Here is a 20,235-nt window from a genome sequence, read left to right as displayed (position 1 = left end):
GAAGCAAGCTCCACAGAGACCAGGCCACACCAACTCAAAGTGGCACCAGATGCAAAACCTGCAGCCATAGCTTCACTACTACAACGATCAGCTCCCATCCCCCAAAACACCTTGCAAGATCCATGGGTCCTACACATGCCTATCACAACATGTGGTATACCTCATCCAGTGCACTAAATACCCCAATAGCAACTATGTGGATGAACCCAGACAAACCCTATGTGTAGGATTCATACAAGGTTCATGTGCTTGGCAACATTCAGGGCACACCCGGAGTGTTGTATAGGAGCCGTGCACACACAGCTCCTCTCAAGGACATGAGCCTTGGAATCTCGCCCAGATGACAGGAACTGCGGGAAGCCTCTCAGGACTGGGCTCAAGGCCCGAGAGCAAGGAATGCGGTAGATAGAAATTGGTAAATAAGAATGTTAAACAAAGCCAGTGTATTCCTTTTATCTGTTGGAGAATGTAATGCGCGGGGGGGAGAGAAAGAATAAAGGGGAAGGTGGAAAGCTGACAGGCAGAAGCCCGTTAGCAGACCAGCTTGCTTGCTTGCAAAAAGCTTTGTCCTGTCTTGTCTTTGAACTGCAACACCCTATGCTCTCAAACGAACTCTCTCAGAAAAAATGATAAAAGACAAAAACAACACATCACCTTATCACAAAGCGATCACTCTGTATCTGGCCTACCAGACCTCATCCTCAAAGGAAACCCACACAACACCTTCAGAAGACCAGCCTAGCAGCTTAAATTCATTACTCTGCTAGACACCAAAAATCATAGACTAAACAGAGACACTGGATTTATGGCTCATTACAACAATCCCACTAACAACTCCCCCAGATGCTTCCCACCCTCTTTCCTCCCCTCTCACTGGAGGGATATCAATGGACCTCTTCACCTTGAAAGATCTCTTGAAATACATGTTAACTACTTATGCTAAACAATCTGTTCCATCTTGTATTTAGTTGGGACACTCTGAGTAAGTCTCCCAGACCTGAAGAAGAGCTCTGTGTAAGCTCAAACCTTGTCTCTCTCACCAACAGAAGTTGGTCCAAAAAAACTATTACCTCACCCACCTTGTCTCTCTGAATAAAATGTTCATACCAAAAATGCAGCCCCTGGGTCCATGACTCCCTTCCATCCCACTGTTCAGAGAGTTCTCCAGCTCTCTCAGCCTCCAATTTCTGGAAGGCTCTAGCAGCCACCAGTCACCAACTCTCTAATTCTAGCCAGCTACATAGCAAATTTCCCTTGAGCTTCTGCCTCTATTTATTCGCCCTCACTGTTCTGTGGTGGGCTGGGATAAGGCTGCTGTTGCTGCAAAACTTGGAGAGGGGATGACTCCACTGTGCTGAAACTGCACAGTGCTCTGGGTGCTCAAAGAACATAGGGATGCCCCGGTACTGTGACAGCCACTAAGGCTGTATGCAGCACATTGGCTTTCTAGAGTCAAGAGGGGAAATTGCAGCAACTCAAGCAATATTCCTGGACTTCCTGTAATAGGCTGGATCTCACTGGATTTGAAACAGTTGAACACTTGGTACATTTGAATGCAATCTGAATGCTGAGGCTTGGACCTATGCTCGTTTTTATTCCTTTTCTTAGCTCGTGATGTACTGGTGATTTTACTCAAAGAACTAGAAGCCTGAAATTCAGGATTTCTCCGTGATTGTTGAAATGCAAGGCCAATTACATTGTTAGCCAACAGCCATATTTCTGCCCTCCCTCTTCCCTCCATCCCCCACCCCCACCCTTTATGGAGCTAAAAGACTAACTTTTAGCAAAGCCTTTGTATGAAGTCCATTAAAGATGCAATGGTTGTGGACTGGGACATCAGTCTTTCCCTCTGGTGACCTAAATGTTCTTCCCACTTTTTTACTTTTCAGAAGTTTATTTTTCCTCCTCCTTTTCTTCTCCAGCAACTACTGACCACAGAGATTTGTGGTTACTATGATTTTCTTTGAGTGAATGCTAACTTCTTTTGCCTCTTTAAACACTGGTGTTATTTTAGAGATGTAGTTTTTCTTTACAGAACTTTTAAAAATCTATTGTTAGAAGTTAAGACACTAAACTCATCCATAGTACAGAATCAATCAAGTACAGAAAGTAAAAGATATTTACCTTCTTTCAATTTCCTGTCTGTAAATAACTTAGCAGCATTATAAGAAACTTTGTATAAAAATTCACAAAGAAAAGTAGAATGTGAAGCATCTTGAGTGAAGCCACTTTCAAAACCAGTATCATAGTTTGGGAAATCTATGAAGAGAACAAAGCCAATAAACACCACACAGAATTTCCATTATTAACATTTACAGCCATTTGACTTCCTTCGTCTCATTTCTTGAATACATAACTGATAGTGTACACAGTTTTCTTCACCTCATGCTATGCATGATTTAAATTATGTTTCTACTTTTTTATATATTGCTCTAATTGAGTTATTTCTTGCATATATTAAGTAAAATAATAAAGTGTGACTTAAATACTTACATTAGTTGCAATGTTACTGTAATCCAGCAAGGATAAATGTAAATAACCATATGCTTTTATATATATATATATAAAAAAGTAAAATAGTTGCTTTACTAAACTTTACTTAATATACTTGAACAAAGATTTTGTTTCCCGAAGTCTCAATCATGCCTTTGCTGCAAACTCTGAGCAAAGAGCAAAACGAGATTGTGACAGTCACCATCAGCTTTCCAGGTTCCCCCTTACTCTGAGGAAGGAAGGGCCCTGTGCCAGGCACGCTATATAGCTATACTGGCTTGAGCACTGCGGGGAAGAGAAACATAGTCAAGATGGGAGTCTTGCAATCTGCTCTTTCTGGGGCCTTAAGATCATTGCACAACTTGCCTTCGAATGGAATATGGCTGCTTCTTAAGTGAGTGTGCGCATTACACCACGCACCAGAGTCTGCACTGGCTTCTGATTAGTATCTGAGTGGAATATAAGGAATATAAAGCCCTAAATAATTTGGGCACTCACTGCCTGAGACCACATCTCTGAGCTGTATGAGCTAATATTGACCTGATCTAAGGCAGAGGGTGTTAATGTCAGTGTTTCCCAGAATCCTTGAACTCACTACTCTCCCTGATCAGTCCAGAGTTATTGACTTTCAAGGCAGGCTCTAAGGTTTCTCTCTTTTCTCTGAGCTACACCAGAAGGCATGAGATGAGGGAACCAAGATGGTTTAGTGGGGTAATGCTGTTATTTTATGCTGACTTGATTAAAAAGATGAGCTATATTTTGGGCGATGGTTTTGTGAAAGATGGATATGTCTGTGTGTTGCAGACACTGTTAATGATTTAAAAGCTTGTAGTAAGCACCAACAGCCTCAGAAATGTGCTTTGAACAAATTAAATTGGTATTTAAGTAAAAGTCGCACAATCATTATCCTATGGTCTCTCCAGGTTCTCTCTGTGATTAATATGAAGGCTCTTGGTTTCCACCACCAAGCATGGAAGTTACACATGACTTTTTCTTGATTAAGTGAGATCTTAAGCATGATGTTTTAGCAAAGGAAGTAGCATCAAAAACACATACACAGTTAAATTTGATTTTTGCTAAAATTACAATTAATTCCACCACCCCATGTTCCTTCACCATGCCAAGCACATCTGTCAAAGACTTACACTTTTTCAACCCAGTACTGATGTTCTAGATTTTTCTCCATTAGCTCATTACATAAAGAGAGTTTAAAACATTCAAAACATGAAAAGGACATAATATAACTCTATACCTGAGAATTTATTGTGATAGAGGAATTCCATTTGCAGTCTTTGTCCTGCTTTCTTGGCTAGTAAGTAAGGAGTACTGTAAACAGGATCTCCAGTGGCACACATTACATCAGCTCCACTAAACAGCAATGTCATTGTTTCCAACACATCTTGTTTAACTACTGCAGCACACAGGGCCTGATCATGTTGGGGGGGAAATGACAAGTCAGTTTAAAACAGAAAATGAATAGGAGCAAGTATTATTATTTTTGATATAGGTGCAAATTCCGGTGTCCCTGAACTAAACCCGCACACCCTCATTCACAGAGCCTGCATACAGTGGAAAGTAATAGGGGGCAGAGGGAGTAATAGGTAGAGGTCCCTCTAACCCCCTTCCGGGGGGTTCTGAATCCTCCATGTTCTGCAGAGAAAAGGCTATGTGAAATTATTATACAGGGCTGGCTGGCTTGAGTCAATAGATATGCTTGTAGAGGTAGCATATAGGAAGTACTTCACTAACCCTCTCCCTCCATAGCCTTAAGAGAGTTTCTCCCTCTCACATCTCACATTTCTAAAGAAAGCTCTTGCTGTCAAGCCCCTGGTATTTGGAGTGGACTGAAAGGACAGAATTTGGCCCCAAGACTCTATGCTATTAGAAAGTTAAGTGAAAGTAACAGATTGCATTTTGAAAATCGTGCCTTTGATTGATAAAGTGATTAATGATTCTGGGGCGCCTCAATTTTAGGGCACCCAATTTGAGATAACTTAAAAAGGGCCGGATTTTCAGAGGGTGGATACTCAGAACTTCCTGAAAATGAGGGCCCTTTAACAAGTGTCAAGTTGTGTGGCATCAATCATTAGTCAAATCAAATCACTTCTGAAAATATTGGTCCACATCTTTAAATCAAGAGAAATTACATGATTTCTGCAATCTGTACCAATTCAAGTTCCATGATTTAGTATGCATTTAATATAAATTTATTTGATTTATTTAACAAACAGGTTTCTCTGAAATGAAAGACAAAATATTCTTGTTGCATTGAGCAATTCTATCATGCCATTTGCATAAGTCAACATGTGTTTATCTAGTATACATGAAAGGACTTTATGTTACTATAAAAGAGTGAAAATGACCCACAGAACCATAGAAATGTGGGACTGGAAGTGACTGCAAAAGGCCATCTAGTCCAGTATCCAGTACTGAGGCAGGACTAAGTATTATCTAGCTGATTTTTTTTCTTAACACTGATACAGTGAACTTTTCACTGACATTTCACCGAATCTCTCCCCCACACACAAAATGACTAAACTATAAATAAAATCACTCTCTCCATAGATATTTTGTATTTTTCTGATTAAAAGATTGGGATCATTTTAAAAGAGATTATACTACCACTCTATTTTACAAGGCATGTATAACCCAATAGTGGTCTATTGAGGTTCCTTCCAGTCCTACACTTCTATGATTCTATAATTACTTGGCACTGGCCAAGTAATTACAAAATAATTTCGTGTCCCTGCAGAGCACTTGATAATTACATCTGAAGTTATCCAGTAGTTAAGTGATTAACACACAGCAATTATAGACTTCAGTAGTTAGAAAAATCAAGTTTATAAAACAGAAATAACCAACTACAACTTTTCTCTACTGTTCACAGTTATCGTATAACCAGTGATTCATTACATGGTTATTACACAATGAAAATAGAATGCACTACTTTACTAAGCAGCTTTGGGTGAAATTCACTCCTCTCCACATGAAGCATAAGGGATCAGTTTTTGTTGTGGTGAAGTCAGAAGGTTTGTGACAGAATTTAGTCAAGCCCATGGCAAGCAGTAAGGTTACACTATGGATGGGCTGGATGCCTTTGACTGTCTTTGAATGAAATAAATATGCATTTGTTGCAAATTCTCATGGCTTTAGGACTACAAAATAGAGCCATTTCTCTAATACAATGACAAATTCTCCTTTAAATAAGTGGGCTCCTCTCTTTCCAGTTGGGAGCAAAATTATTTTTTGCTAACTCTTATTTGCTAAACTCAACCCACCCTTTCCGCTCCCCCACTTCACTGAATAGTGTGTATGTACACACATTTTCCAAGTTCTGACTAAGAATTAATCAAATATGCAATCTGTCCAATCTCTGTGTATTTTAACCCTGACCATAGCACTTCTTCCCTATCCCTGGACTTCAATACATGTGACTATGCACTCAAATCATCAACGAAAAGCACAGGTCTCCTTTATGAGACAGAATACTGGATATCAAGAAAGTTATACAAAAATTAAAAGTTAATCTTAAATTTGCCATCTAATAATTGATGACAATCTATTTGTGTAAAAAGGAATACTGAGAACTCTAGATTTCTCATTTTATTTGTTCCAGCTTGCTTCTCTTCTAATGGGGTACAATCTACCATATAAGAGAGAGTGCATGAGTTACTTTCACACTTGATAACACTCTATGATTTAATGTAGTAAAATGATGTTACATGTCAGATAGATTATATACTACATCATCTGTAGTAGAAGAAACAAACCACTGAAGTGGGAATTTCAATCTGCCAAGTATGTAAATCATGAATTTCTAATTTTCAAGTAACTTATGTTTGTGAATAGACATATTAACAGGAGATGCCATCATCTTTTACAAACACAAAGAAACTGATTGAAAAAGCAGCAACAAAATAACATGGGGCATACTTTTAAGAACTATTAACAGACATTATACACATTGAAAATATTTCAGAAGATCAAAAAGTATCAAGGTCGTTTAAGAGTAATTGTACTGTATGCCATATGATTTGTTGCATGCAAGAGTATAATCCAAACAACAGTATCGAACAACATCACCTGCACCTAAAATGCAAGGTGAACAGGCTTAATTTAAGACAACATATTGAGCAGTTTTTATTAAATGTCTCTCAAGATACTTGTGTGTAGAGACAGCATATATTGGGTGCTACCAGTTAACTCCATACCCTTCAGAAAATCAACCACAGATCACAACGGATCATTCAATCATTTCTATCCCCAAATAATGGCTAAATACTGTGGAATTAGAATTTGGGGTCTTTTTATGATGAAGGTATTTTACTACTTTAGTAAGCAAAGATCTACATACTGCTAATGCAGTGGACTGTACGGATAAAAAGTATCTGTCATTATTGACTAATAGTTCACATGTAGCCTTGGACAAAAACACTATTGGTGGCAGAATGTTAGCCAGGAGGTTGTCTGCTACCAGTCTAAAAAAAGGTTATACAAGAACTTAAATAGAGTGATTAGGATGGATTTCTGTCTGCACACCCAAACTCACAAATAATGAGGGCAGGACTTAGTTTACCATAATATTACCTTATTTAATTCTTCTTTGGTTTTGTAGCCCAAAGGAGTTTTCCTGAATCTTCCTTCTTTGTATTTTTGTGTAATAAACGTTATCCTTTTTTCTAGAGAGGAGTCCATATGCAATTCCTCCTCTGGCTGAAGTTTTCCTGCCCAAAAGCTGTTTGCCCTTTTATTTCCAATGACAATAAAAAGCTGTCAAAGAAAAAGAAAAGGTAATTCAATGCAAAAGATATCGAGGTAAACTATAAAATCTTTTAATCTGCTAAACTGAAAGATGATTAGAGAAAATGGAGTTGACGCTGGGGGACAATGGAAGCCTCAACAGAATCATTGCTTATGCTGTCCCGTTAAATGGTGGATGAATAATGAAAGAGTCCAGAGTTCTATGTTCATGATTAATCTCCAGTAACAATGGAGGCTTAACAATGCTACTCAGATACAGTATTTCAAAAGGAACTGGGCAAGATCTATAGAAAGGTTAACAACAAAGGATAAGCAAATATGTACAGAAGCACAGTGCACCAGCCCAGTGCCCGTTACAAACTTTGAAGTAAACACCAACTTTTTCCTGTCAAAGTAACCAACTAATTTCCCCACAGCAAAAAGGAAGATGTGAGGTGATGAAAAAGGATCTCATTGTAGAGAACAGACACGGTTACTCTTAAAAAATGTCTTCCATTTTCAAAAGGTTTTATTGTTGGATAAATATTCCCTGGGAGTAAAAGGGGGAAATATTGCTGGATGTCTCTCAAAACAAAATATTTTAAACACCACCACTGCAGGAGATTCTCAGGAAGATTATTCTAGAGAGAATAGATATAACTTGGCAGCTTTAAAATTTCACTCACACCTTTTCTTGAACTGAACTGAGTTTTTCCTACAAGTGTGTAATGGGAGGACTCCATCTTAGGGTTAGATTAAGGGCCCATTAAGCACATTTCCAATTAAATCATGGCAAAGCAATGCTCCCTTACTGAGTGGATTGCATTCAGTTAACGTTAGCAGGTAGCCACCACTGCTGGATAATGGACAGCATTCTGGAGGGTGGACTGCAATTGTACTAATTCTCAGTGTGGAGATACAGGAGTATGGAGGAAGAGGAAGGTTATTAGTGCCCACACCACCTTGCACACCACTGTAGAGACCAGCTACAGTCTGGCTTTGTGTATCTAGATTATATCTAAATTATCAAAATCATTTATGCAACATTAAGAAGTATGTGAAGCAATATTGCCCACTTATGATTGTATTGCTAATCTCAGGATAATATTTAATGTATTTCTTAAAGCCCCAGCTCCTGGAGTCATGCAACTTTCTTTTAAAAAAAATGTATTGGGAGGAGAGGGGGGAAATATTTCAGCCCGCATGGTTTTGGAGAGAAGATGGAAAAAACAGAAAGGAAATAAAAATAACTAGGGCTGTTAAGCAACTGAAAAAACTAATCAAGATTAATCACATGATTTAAAAAATTAATCATGATTAATTGCACTGTTAATACTAGAATTCCATTTATTTAAATATTTTTGTATGTTTTCTATGTTTTCAAATATATTGATTTCAATTACAATACAGAATACAAAGTGTACCGTGCTCACTTTATATTTGTTTTTGATTACAAATATTTGCACTGTAAAAAACAAAAGAAATTGTACTTTTGAATTCACCTCATATAAGTACTGTAATGCAATCTCTTTATCATGAAAGTTGAACTTACACATGTAGAATTATCCACATAAAAAATAACTGCATTCAAAAATAAAACAATATAAAACTTTAGAGCCTACAAGTCCACTCGGTCCTACTTCTTGTTCAGCCAATCGCTCAAACAAGTCTGTTTACATTTGCAGGAGATAATACTGTCCACTTCTTGTTTAAAATGTCACCTGAAAGTGAGAACTGATGTTCATATGGCACTGTTGTAGCCAGCGCTGAAAGATATTTACGTGCCACATGGACTAAAGAGACATATGTCCCTTCATCTTCAACCACCACTCCAGAGGACATGCGTCCATGCTGCTGACAGGCTCTGCTCAATAATGATCCAAAGCAGTGCAGACTGATGCATGTTCATTTTCATCATCTGAGTCAGATGCCACCAGCAGAAGGTTGATTTTCTTTTTTGATGGTTTGGGTTCTGTAGTTTCCACATCAGAGCGTTGCTCTTTGAAGACTTCTGAAAGCAGGCTCCACACCTCGTCCCTCTCAGATTTTGGAAGGCACTTCAGATTCTTAAACCTAGGGTCGAGTGCTGTAGCTATCTTTAGAAATCTCACATTGGTACCTTCTTTGTGTTTTGTCAAATCTGCCGTGAAAGTGTTCTTAAAATGAACAACATGTGCTGGGTCATCATCCGAGACTGCTATAATGTGAAACAGAGCAGAGACGTACCATTCTCCCCGAAGGAGTTCAGTCAAAATTTAATTAACGCATTTACAAGAAAAAAAAAAAAAAGAGTGTCATCAGCATGGAAGCATGTCCTCTGGAATGGTGGCTGAAGCATGAAGGGGCATACGAATGTTTAGTATATCTGGCACTTAAATACCTTGCAACGCCAGCTACAAAAGTGCCATGTGAACGCTTTCAGGTGACATTGTAAACAAGAAGCTGTCAGTATTATCTCCCGTAAATGTAAACAAACTTGTTTGTCTTAGTGATTGGATGAATAAGAAGTAGGACTGAGTGGACTCGTAGGCTCTAAAGTTTTACATTCTTTTGTTTTTGAGTGCAGTTATGTAACAAGAAAATATACATTTGTAAGTTGCATTTTCGCAATAAAAAGATTGCATTATGGTACTTGTACGAGGTGAATTGAAAAATACTATTTCTTTTATCATTTTTGTGCAAATATTTGTAGTAAAAATAATATAGAATGAGCACTGTATACTTTGTATTCTGTGTTGTAATTTAAATCAATATATTTGAAAATGTAGAAAAACATCCGAAAATAGTTAATACATTTCAATTGGTATTCTATTGTTTAACATGTAATTAAAACTGCGATTAATCATTATTAAATTTTTTAAATCGTGATTAATTGTGTTGAGTTAATTGCATGAGTTAACTGAGATTAATCGACATCCTAAAAGTAATCCAATAAGAATTATTTCTTAAAATCAAATGACTGTAAAACCAATCTCATGAATTGGAGCGGGGAGGTGATTTCTGAATACGTTGGGTTGGCAATTCTGTTAAAGAGTAAATACATTATGCAAGAATAGGGCTTATAAATTTATTTTAATGAGCTGAGCCTTTAAACACAAATAAGAAAGCAACCTTTATACCAAAAATCACACAGGTCTAACATATTTTTCACAGTATCTCAAGAAGTAAAGTTATCACATAACCTACCTCAATCAGCTCATTGCTCCAAATGCTGGCATCCATTTTTAGGCTCCGGACCTTTGAATCTCTGGGCCCTAAAGATCTGTGCTGCCCTTAATAAAAATTAAATAATATTTTTAATTTATTTATTTCAACTGACCCTTTGGGTTAAAAAGTAACAAAAACACGACTTTAATAAAGACAGTAGACATTATGCTGATTGTTTTTAACAAAGACTGGTCATATGCAAGAAGTTTGAAATTTTTAGATAATTACAATACTGTGCAATTCACAATATACTAAAAGCAACACCCTAAATTATGAAGAGATTGTAAATTCTTTGGAATAGGAATGATGTATTTTCCATGTTATGTAAATACAGGTTGAACCTCTCTAATCCAGCACACCCTGGTCCCGCAACATATATGGTCCAGCATAGGCGCCGACTCAGTCAGTGTTCCAGGGTTGGCGCACCCACGGGGAAAAATTAGTGGGTACAGAGCATCCACTGGCATCAAGCTCCCCGTTCTGCCCCTCTCCCCCCGCGCCTCTCTTGCGCCTGCAGCCCTGCATTTACCAACTACTCCTCCTCCCGCCCAGTTCTTCCGGAGCGCCACAAACAACTGATTCATGGCATTCAAGCTCCGGGAGGGTGGGGGAAGATGAGGAGACGCCTACGGAGACCCACTGGCACTCTGCATTGACCTCCCATGATTCAGCAAATTCTCTAGTTCAGCACCAGTCAGGTCCCGAGGGTGCCAGACTAGAGGGGTTCAACCTGTACTGTTTACCTTTATGCAGTTCTTTAAATACTTAATATCTCACCAATTTTTTTCTGATACAGGGGACATTTAAAGATTTTTTTTTAAAACTACTTGGAATTTTTATCTCTTCCTCTCCTGCCCCCACTTACTGCAAATGTAAAAATCCTGTTTGACCTGTCATTTAAAAGTAGGTTTCTACCAACATTCAAAAATATTTCCTTGGTAACCATAAAATATGTACTGAAGTTATGGAGATAATTTCTGAAATGTTTATTTTGCAATGTCTACTAGTAAGGTTTTGTTGAAGGAGCACCCAAGAGAAGGCCACTGTAGAGAAACTAAATGAATTCTTTGCATTGGTCTTCACTACAGAGAATATAGAGATACATACATCAGAACTCTTCTTTTTGGCTGACAACTCTGAAGTTCTGTCCCAATTTGATGTGTCAGTAAAAGAGGTTTTAGAACAAACTGATAAGGTAAACTGTAATTAGCCACCAGGACTATGGTATTCATCCAAGAGTTCTGAAAGAACTCAAATAAGAAATTGCAGAACTATTAACTGTAGTATGTAACCTAATACTGAAATTAACCTCTGTACCAGACAACTGGAATATGTAATTCTTTAGAATTATTTGAGGCAGTCAACAAGCAAGCAGATAAAGGTGATCCAGTCCATATAATATATGCCGATTTTCAGAAATCCTTTGACAAGGTCAAAGGAAAAAATAATCCCAACTACACGTATACAATGGTGGATTCTAAATTAGCTGTTTCCCCCAAGAAAGATATTGAGGTCACTGTGGATAGCTCTCTGAAAACTTTTACTCAACGAGCAGCAGCAGTCAAAAAGGTTAACAGTATGTTAGGAACTATTAGGAAAAGGATAGAAAATAAGACAGAAAATATAATGCCACTATATAAATCCCTGGTGCATCACACCATGAATACTGTGTCCAGTTCTGGTCACTACATCTAACTTTCATACGAGGAGAGACTAAAATTATTAGGGCTGTTCAACTTAGAAAAGAGACTATCAAGGGAGGATATAATAGAGTTCAGTAGAGTCATGAATGGTATGGAAAAAAATGAACAGAAATGTTATTTACCCTTTCACATGATACAAAAACTAGGGGGTCACCTAATGAAATTAACAGGAAGCAGGTTTAAATACAAACAAGAGGAAGTATATTTTCACACAATGCACAACAAACCTGTGGAACTCACTGCCATGGGATATTGTGATGGCCAAAAGTATAACTGGGTTCAAAAGAGATAGGTGCATCAATGGCTATTAGGCAAGATGGTCAGGAGGGACACAACATTATGCTCGGGGTGACCCTATACCTCTGGCTACCAGAAGCCACGAGTGAAAAAGAGTGAATCACTCCAAAATTGCCCTGTTCTGTACACTCCGCTGTAGCTCTAATACAGACCACTGCAGAGACAGGATAGTAGACAGAATGGACCATGGTCAGACCCAGTATGGCAGCTCTTACATCCTTATTTATATGGCTACAAGGTACCCAGTGCCTCTAAGGAGCCTCAACTTCCACTGACCGCAATGAATTACTCATTTATAGGGCACTGAACAACTTAGAGGACACATTCATACATAGAAGTGATTTAGAATAATGAAATAATACTTTGATTTAAAAATAACACAAACTTCCATTAATTTCTGTTCCTCAAAACTTTTGCAAGGACATGTATAAATGGCACTTAAAGCAAAACAAAAACAATGCAAGGACATGCACAAGTATGCAAATGACATCCTGGAGAACCACCACGGCCTATTTTTAATTACTCTACCTGCACATTTCTTACAAATGACAACACAGAGATTGATGGATGCCCAGTCGGGATCTGGAGCTTTACAATCAGCACAGCTCCTGTTTGACTCATTGAACCATATCTTCTCAGCTACTTCATAATCAGAGAGAGTTTCTGCTATCGATTGTTGCAGTGCTTCAATCCACTCTTGTTTCTCTCCTTCCGACTCTGCTGTAAAGCTGAAACAATTGACTTTTCTGCATTATTGATCTTTATTTTAAAGCCCAATTAAACCGGGTCTATAGTTCCTCTTCTGCATTTAATCTACGAATGAAATTGCTGTTCAAAAATTTGACTTCCCTACGGATTTAAATATCAAGACAAGATATATTCTTTCATTTTGTTGCTTAATGAAAACTCCCTTAACATTCCAACATATCTATTTCTTTAAAAGCTAAATTAATTAAATGCAACAGTAGTTTTTGGCTCACTCAACTTTCATTCCAGAGTTGCCTTCAATCTTTTTACTCCATATAAGTCAGATTTAAAACTTGAGTTTAAGCCACAGTATCACAAATGACTCAGGAGGACATAGCCAAAGGAGCGATTAGTATTTACTAAGCAGGAGAGATGGACTGTCTCATAGATAATAGCTCTAAATAGGATATTCCTTTACACAGACTATCTAATGTTGTTGGTTTAGTGTAAGTAGAATATTCACTATCTGACCCAGTTAGCCACAGACTCAAGTTATTGATCATGACCAATCTATGCTGTTAGAAATGAGAATCAGACAGGACACCAATGAAACCAAAAATTATGCTTGCTTTTTTAGTCTCCTGTCCCAAAGTTAAGATCCAGAAATCCAAGGAGAGGGATAGGAAAAGGAGCAATCATTTCCCTATATTACTACAGTTTCATTTAAAGTAGAATAGTTTACTATGACAGTCCATAAAAGGTTTGTATATCTATATTAGTATTCTTGCTTTTGTTTACAATAGCATTCACCACGGAACATAATCAGCTTGCTACTAGCTTCAATGGGAAGTTCTTCAAAGGGTTGGCATATGATCCTTTTTTAGGATAAATTGATAACTAATTACATGGACAAAGTACTATTTTCAGTACCTCTTTTACCTCACATTTTTATTTATTTCTTTAAAAGAAAAATACTTTACAGTGATCTCTCCTTTTCCTTTACCCTTGCTTAGAATGAAACCACACACTGACACTCAATTCATCCTTACATTATAAAGAATAAGAATTTTTAAGGCCTGGGACATCTAGTAGACACTGTACTTAGAAAGGGGTGTAATAAAATCTTACAACTAAATAAAATCTTACAAGTACTGTATATAAAAACACTGAATAAACATATTTTAAATTACTGCAATTTTTACCAAAAGTGAGTAAGGTTAATTTTAATGTCAAGCAAACATTTTTAGAATTTACTACCAGCACTGAAAATTTTTATACATAAAAATGTGAACAGCTCTTACCTAAAGCTTTTATAGGGAGTGATTATTTCAAAAGACTGTTTTGCTGTCCTGTCCACTTGTTTTACATTCGCCACATTCATAGGGATTATAGTGATACCAAACCCAGTCTTAAAATCCTAGACAGAAAAAAAATGAAAAAAAATTAAGGTTTCATTCTTCAGTAATCAGAAGAAGATGCAAAATTATTAAATCAGCTGTTAACAAGGCTCTTCTTGATTGCATTGAGAGAGGGCAAAAAATACCTTAACTACTTTCTGAATATTACTTTTCTATGTAAGCAGTTCCTCTAGTTCCTAGAGGGATATTATTTGAGCACAAGTGAGAGGGTAAATGTTCTATGCAATTGAATGGGAGGTAAAGTGGTCTAAGAGAAATCTCTGTTTTAAAACATGATTCACTGGATTAAATCATACTTCAGTTTTTGTTAACCTCGGTTTCTACAGTGCAACTATGTATATCCTTATAGATATAAATATGGGCATTTCTAATACTAAGAGAATGCTTTCACAAAGTTCATAAAATTTCTAGTTCTTGAACATTTGACTCGTTTTGTCATTGATCTATTGATTGAATTTGGGCAAGTCATTTCACCTCTCTGTGCCTTCGTTTCCCAATCTATTAACTGGGGACAGTAAAGCTTGCCTTTGAAATGGCCTTTGGATGAAAAAACACTATACAAATGCTTAATAGTAGTATCTGTGGTCTTGTTACAGATGCTGAACGTGGGCTTGCTTCCATTTTTAATAACAAAATTGAGCAATAAAAGGAAAACTCATATAATTCATATGTTTGTAGCATAAATGTTAAGTAATAATTGTATCACAGAAGGAAACAAAGGATTTAGCACTGTAGACACATATAGTAACAGATTCCCTACCCCAGAAAGTTTATAATCTTCATTTTAGAGCAGACCCTAAAACAATATGGAGCCTTGAGACTCCATTTCAATTAAAGTTGCTTAATTCATTGAAGGGGGGGAAAACTGTTTATGATTTCCTGCAAGACTGACACACCAAAACAACTCCTAAAAGTTGTTCTGTTTAATTTTTTAAAGTTAGATTTCAAGTACATCAACAACAAAACTGAAGCTATCAAAAACTGTTGTGGCAATTAGTACTCAAACTAAGAATTTCGCTATATGCCCTTAAACCCTCCCCCCCAAAAAAAACCTCTTTCTAATGCAAGTTTTTCATCTTTTAGATTTAGCTATTTCCCCCCTCCCTTTCCTTTAATTTTATGCCTCTAACATGTTTGCATTTATTTTTCTTCACTTTCAGCCACTTCTTACGTTTTCTCCTAACTCAATGACTTTGATCCTGATGTACCTATTCTAGAGAAGACCAAAAGCTCTCTGTGAACTAAATTCATCCTCTCTGATCAGTTCTATGGGCACAAAATGAGGAGTATAATCACTTCTGAGAATAGACTTGACAGCATGTTCTGTAGTAATGAAGTACAGTATTCTTAAAGTCCAATTTCACTGGTGAAATTAACAGAAGCCTGATGCATTTAAAAAAAAAAAAAAACCACATTGTGGCCGAGAAAAGCAAATATTTAGTTTTGAGCTACATTGGCTATGATGGGTTAAGTCACATGTGAAGAACAAGATAGCCAACAAGAAACTAAAGGCTTCACTACTTTCTTCACTACTTTACTTTTAAGCAAACTGAATGATGCTTCAATTAGTTGCTTATAATAACCCATAAGAAGGCAGAGCTGAATGAACAAATGGCACCACACCTGAAGAATTGTGCACAATTCTGGTTGTTAAATAGAGAATGGATATTGAGTGAATGGAAGAAGTATGAGAAATAGGATCTCAGAGCATATAACCTGGGGTCCTGTCTGGAGGCAACTGTGCTTTATCCACACTTCTTTCAACTGCCAATGGGGCGGGGAGGGGGGGAGAGGGAGTGAGGGGCAGGAGAATGGGGAAGGATTAAAGGTGGAAAAGTGGGGGGGGAGATCAATTTATCCCCTCCCCATCCCTTTTGCATATAATTAATTACTTTTCCCCCTTCCCATAAATTTGGCCACTGTAATTAATATGGACCATCATACCAAAGGCAACAACAGAAGTTTCAAATATGAGGCCACTCAAAAGGAATCAGAAAGGCACCGGGTACAATTCCCTTCTCCACCACAGACTTCGTATACAACCTTGGACAGGTCACTTAGGCTCAGGTCCTCAAAGGACTTTAGGCACCTATCTTCTGGTTCTGCCTCAGCTCTCCAGCTGTAAAATGGGGATAATAGCATTGCCCAAACCTCACAGGTGCGTTGTGAGGATAGATACATTAAAGACTGTGTGATGCTCTGATAATTTGTAATTAGGGGCCAGATAAGTACTATAGATCACTAGATAGAGGGAAATAAATATAAATATGAAAGTGAAGTGATTCCTTTTTTTGTTTTTATGCTTTCACCACCTCACAAAAGACTCTCTTGCTTTAACAGTAGATATTGTAAAAGTTGGGCACTTCACAGCACTAGGAGGAATATCACAAAAGGTTCCTTACCAAAACACTCTTGGACTTATTTACAGTACCGTATTTCATTTCACGTTCGATACCATGAAACTGTCTTATAAGTGTGAACATCTTTATCTCCTTTCCCATTTATTTGTTTCACCACCTGTTAAGTTTTGTCTTAAAAAAAAGATTGCAAGCTCTTCAGAGGAAGGACTATCTTATTGTTTATCTGCACAGCATCTAGCAAAGTGGAACTACAGTCCGAGTGAGGCCTCTAGACCCTATTTTAATATAAAACTGCAAGGCATCTACAAGTCAAATATATGATATAAGAAGTCGTTTCAAACATTTACCCACTCAGGCCCTCATCCTCCAAACACTTACATACAAAATAGCCCTACTGAAGACAGTAGAACTACGCTTGTGCATTAAGTTAGCAAGTCAAAAAAAAAATCGCAGAACTGGATTTTGGTAAGAGGATCTTTAGAAAGCTGCAGCAACTGGGGAGTCAGTAATATCCTTCTTATTCTAATCTGAAAAATATAACATAACACACTATACAACCAGTTACTCTATGCCTTACTGCTGTAAAACACCACCCCATCTGGTAACACTTCAGCAGCTGGTATAAAACAAGTTTTGTGAGTGACACACAGCAGAATCAAGGTTCAGAAATTGTAGGCTATCTCGATTGCAGTATTGTTCTCTTCTTCACTACTAGGAGTTTTAACTGGTTGTAGGGAGGGAAGAGAGTGCTCCTCTTAGAAAGATAAATTAATTTGTTTTAAGAGCATGAAAGGACAATAGGGCCATTCAAGCACCAGTCAGAATGCACAGAAGATCAAGTATCTCCTCTCTGGAATAAGAATTGTTTTACCCCTACAGATTGAAAGCTCATTGTTCAGGATAGATTAAACCAGTACGATAGACTTTCTGAGCAATGGAAGAAAAAGCTTAAGAACATTTAAAATATAGAGGGAGAGCGGAGTTTCTTAATTGGAAAAGTCTATATGATATATTTGTATTTTGGGGAATATATCTGGAGGAGAATTAAAAAAGGGGATCCTGGACAAGAGCTTTTTTTAAAGCTGTATATAGGACACACTGGGAGAACAAAAATACCAAAAAATAAATCTCAATTACACACTCATGTCTCTAGGGAAAGGGAGCTATCCATGAAATAAGACATAGGGAACCTAGCATATTTGCCGTACTAAGCGGTAATTTTCCTGCAGCAGGAATTATTAGAACATATGATTCCCACTGTCATTGCTACAGACGTCTGTATAATCACAACCTAGAAAAAAATCCTTCCCCCACATCGAGCCCAGTACAACATACACAATAAAAAAAATAGAAAATATATCTCCTAAGTCTGCCAAATTGCTTTCTGTCCTGTATGCAACGTTTTCACAGGGGAAAATTACTATTCTGCAAATCTAGATGGCGCACCCAAAATTCTTTGCACTTACATTCTAACCAAGAATCACAGTGTGTCATAATTGGTTTAGTTTCACAACACCCCTGTAATGTCTATCTACATCTGTAAACTGGGAATAATGGACTAAGAGAGTTTAAGGCTCACATTCACAAATTTAGTAAAGTCAGGACCCTATATCCATATCTAACTAAGATGTCTTATTTTCAGAGGTGTTGAACATTCACAGCTCTCAGAAAACAGGCAACCAAGTACTTGGGCCTAAGGTCATGCAAGAAACCTAAAACATATTTGTGACTAGAGGAAAAGTCTTGCGGCTCCAAGTAAAATATATGTTCTACCCACAAAACCATTCTTCCTCTCAAGGGGAGTACAGTCAGTCATATACAACTTTACATTTCATTCACTTTTATTTGGTATTTCTGGTCACCAGCTTAGTTCCCCTTCCAGACAAAATTTTGGCCAAGCCCACAAACTGCAGATTTGTGGTTCTTTAAACTCTGCAAGTGGTTTTGTAAGGTTATTTAAAAGTTATAAATAGCTGTGTTCTGGTGTGCTCTACTTTTTACTGAACATATTATTTCTGCATGGTGTAGTCTGTTGAAAGACTTATAACAGAGTTAAATTGCACAGCAAAAAATCTCCAGAATATGTGCCCTTTATTGCTTCTTTATGATGTATGATGACAACTTCAAACGTTTATTCAAAAGAATCAAACAACTCTACTTGGTAATTTTTGCATTAGAAATATCAGTCCTAAATGCCTCTGCTTTTTGCTGAAGGACAAGAGGGATAATGAGGACACCACAGAAGATTGAAAACTGAACAGCAGCTTTACTGAGAGAAGACGGGAATGTTTAGATTGGAGGGTTACAGCAGAATGAGAATAAAAGGACATGTTTTTCAGCTTTTTGTTCTAGCCTGCTTTACTCAAAGTCATGACAAAACGGGGCGGCAGGAGGGAAGGGAGGGAGAATGTCTCTCTGATAAAAGAAAAGGAGTACTTGTGGCACCTTAGAGACTAACCAATTTATTTGAGCATGAGCTTTCGTGAGCTACAGCTCACTTCAGCTCACGAAAGCTCATGCTCAAATAAATTGGTTAGTCTCTAAGGTGCCACACGTACTCCTTTTCTTTTTGCAAATACAGACTAACACGGCTGTTACTCTGAAATCTCTCTGATAAGATTCAAAATCCCTTCCACCTGCAACAGAAGACTGGAATGCTGCAGCTCAGGTTTCAGTCTGTTGTAATACTGCTATCCCAATCAAGTTGTTCAATCCTAAAGTCCAGTAAAAACCTGGAATTCAACACTTGATATTTAAACGGGTAAAAATATACATTTAAAAAAAAATAAAGGGAAAAAAAATCCTCAAAGCCCTTTTGACATTGTAAAAGAGCACCAAAGGGTAAAAATAAAACTACTCTCGCGATTACAGTTCACCTTTTTGACAGTCCTGCAAAGCAGTCTAAAATATGGTCTTCTAGATTTGTGAAACCATTCTAGTTCCAATTTTCCTTTCCCAGTAGAGTGCGTGACCTTTAATCTTTTTTAATCAATTCAATGCTTCAATAGTATGATCTTGCATGTTCCCTTAGATTTTACCTTTGCTTTTTGGAGTAGCTCATTTGAGGTTTACTTTATGCAAGTTGTCACAAGGTTTGTGGAATTTACAGCAACCCTTCCTTCTGAAAACTAAAGTCCCTTAGCAATTTAACATGATTTAGACTTCCCCCCCATACTAGCCCCACATCATTTGATTCTCTTCTAGCAGCCAAATAATTTCAAATAGATTAAAAGCTAGTAGCTGGAGTACCTTCAGATGAGGCAGTTAAAACTCCCTGATATTTTAAGTAGGGTGCAGTTTAGCATTTTCACCATGAAGAGATTGAGAAAT

The 20,235-nt window shown here is 37.4% G+C and overlaps 1 protein-coding gene across 4 annotated transcripts in view; it reads right to left on the bottom strand.

Moving 5' to 3' along the window:
* Window positions 1–20,235, bottom strand: part of ARAP2 (ArfGAP with RhoGAP domain, ankyrin repeat and PH domain 2) — a 196,616-nt gene that overhangs the window by 97,243 nt on the left and 79,138 nt on the right. For all 4 annotated transcript variants that reach the window (XM_073342319.1, XM_073342320.1, XM_073342322.1 and 1 more), the window contains exons 10-15: window positions 14,429–14,544; window positions 12,969–13,168; window positions 10,420–10,505; window positions 7,081–7,263; window positions 3,746–3,920; window positions 2,125–2,259 (exon numbers count right to left, since the gene is read on the bottom strand). In XM_073342319.1, the coding sequence (XP_073198420.1) occupies window positions 2,125–2,259; window positions 3,746–3,920; window positions 7,081–7,263; window positions 10,420–10,505; window positions 12,969–13,168; window positions 14,429–14,544 (895 nt within the window). The remainder of the gene's footprint in view (window positions 1–2,124; window positions 2,260–3,745; window positions 3,921–7,080; window positions 7,264–10,419; window positions 10,506–12,968; window positions 13,169–14,428; window positions 14,545–20,235) is intronic.

The sequence above is a fragment of the Lepidochelys kempii genome, chromosome 4, assembly GCF_965140265.1.
Source record: "Lepidochelys kempii isolate rLepKem1 chromosome 4, rLepKem1.hap2, whole genome shotgun sequence".
In the NCBI taxonomy this organism is placed as follows: domain Eukaryota; kingdom Metazoa; phylum Chordata; order Testudines; family Cheloniidae; genus Lepidochelys; species Lepidochelys kempii.
Note: the sequence above shows the minus strand (reverse complement) of the source record. Positions and strands in the feature narration are given on the sequence as shown.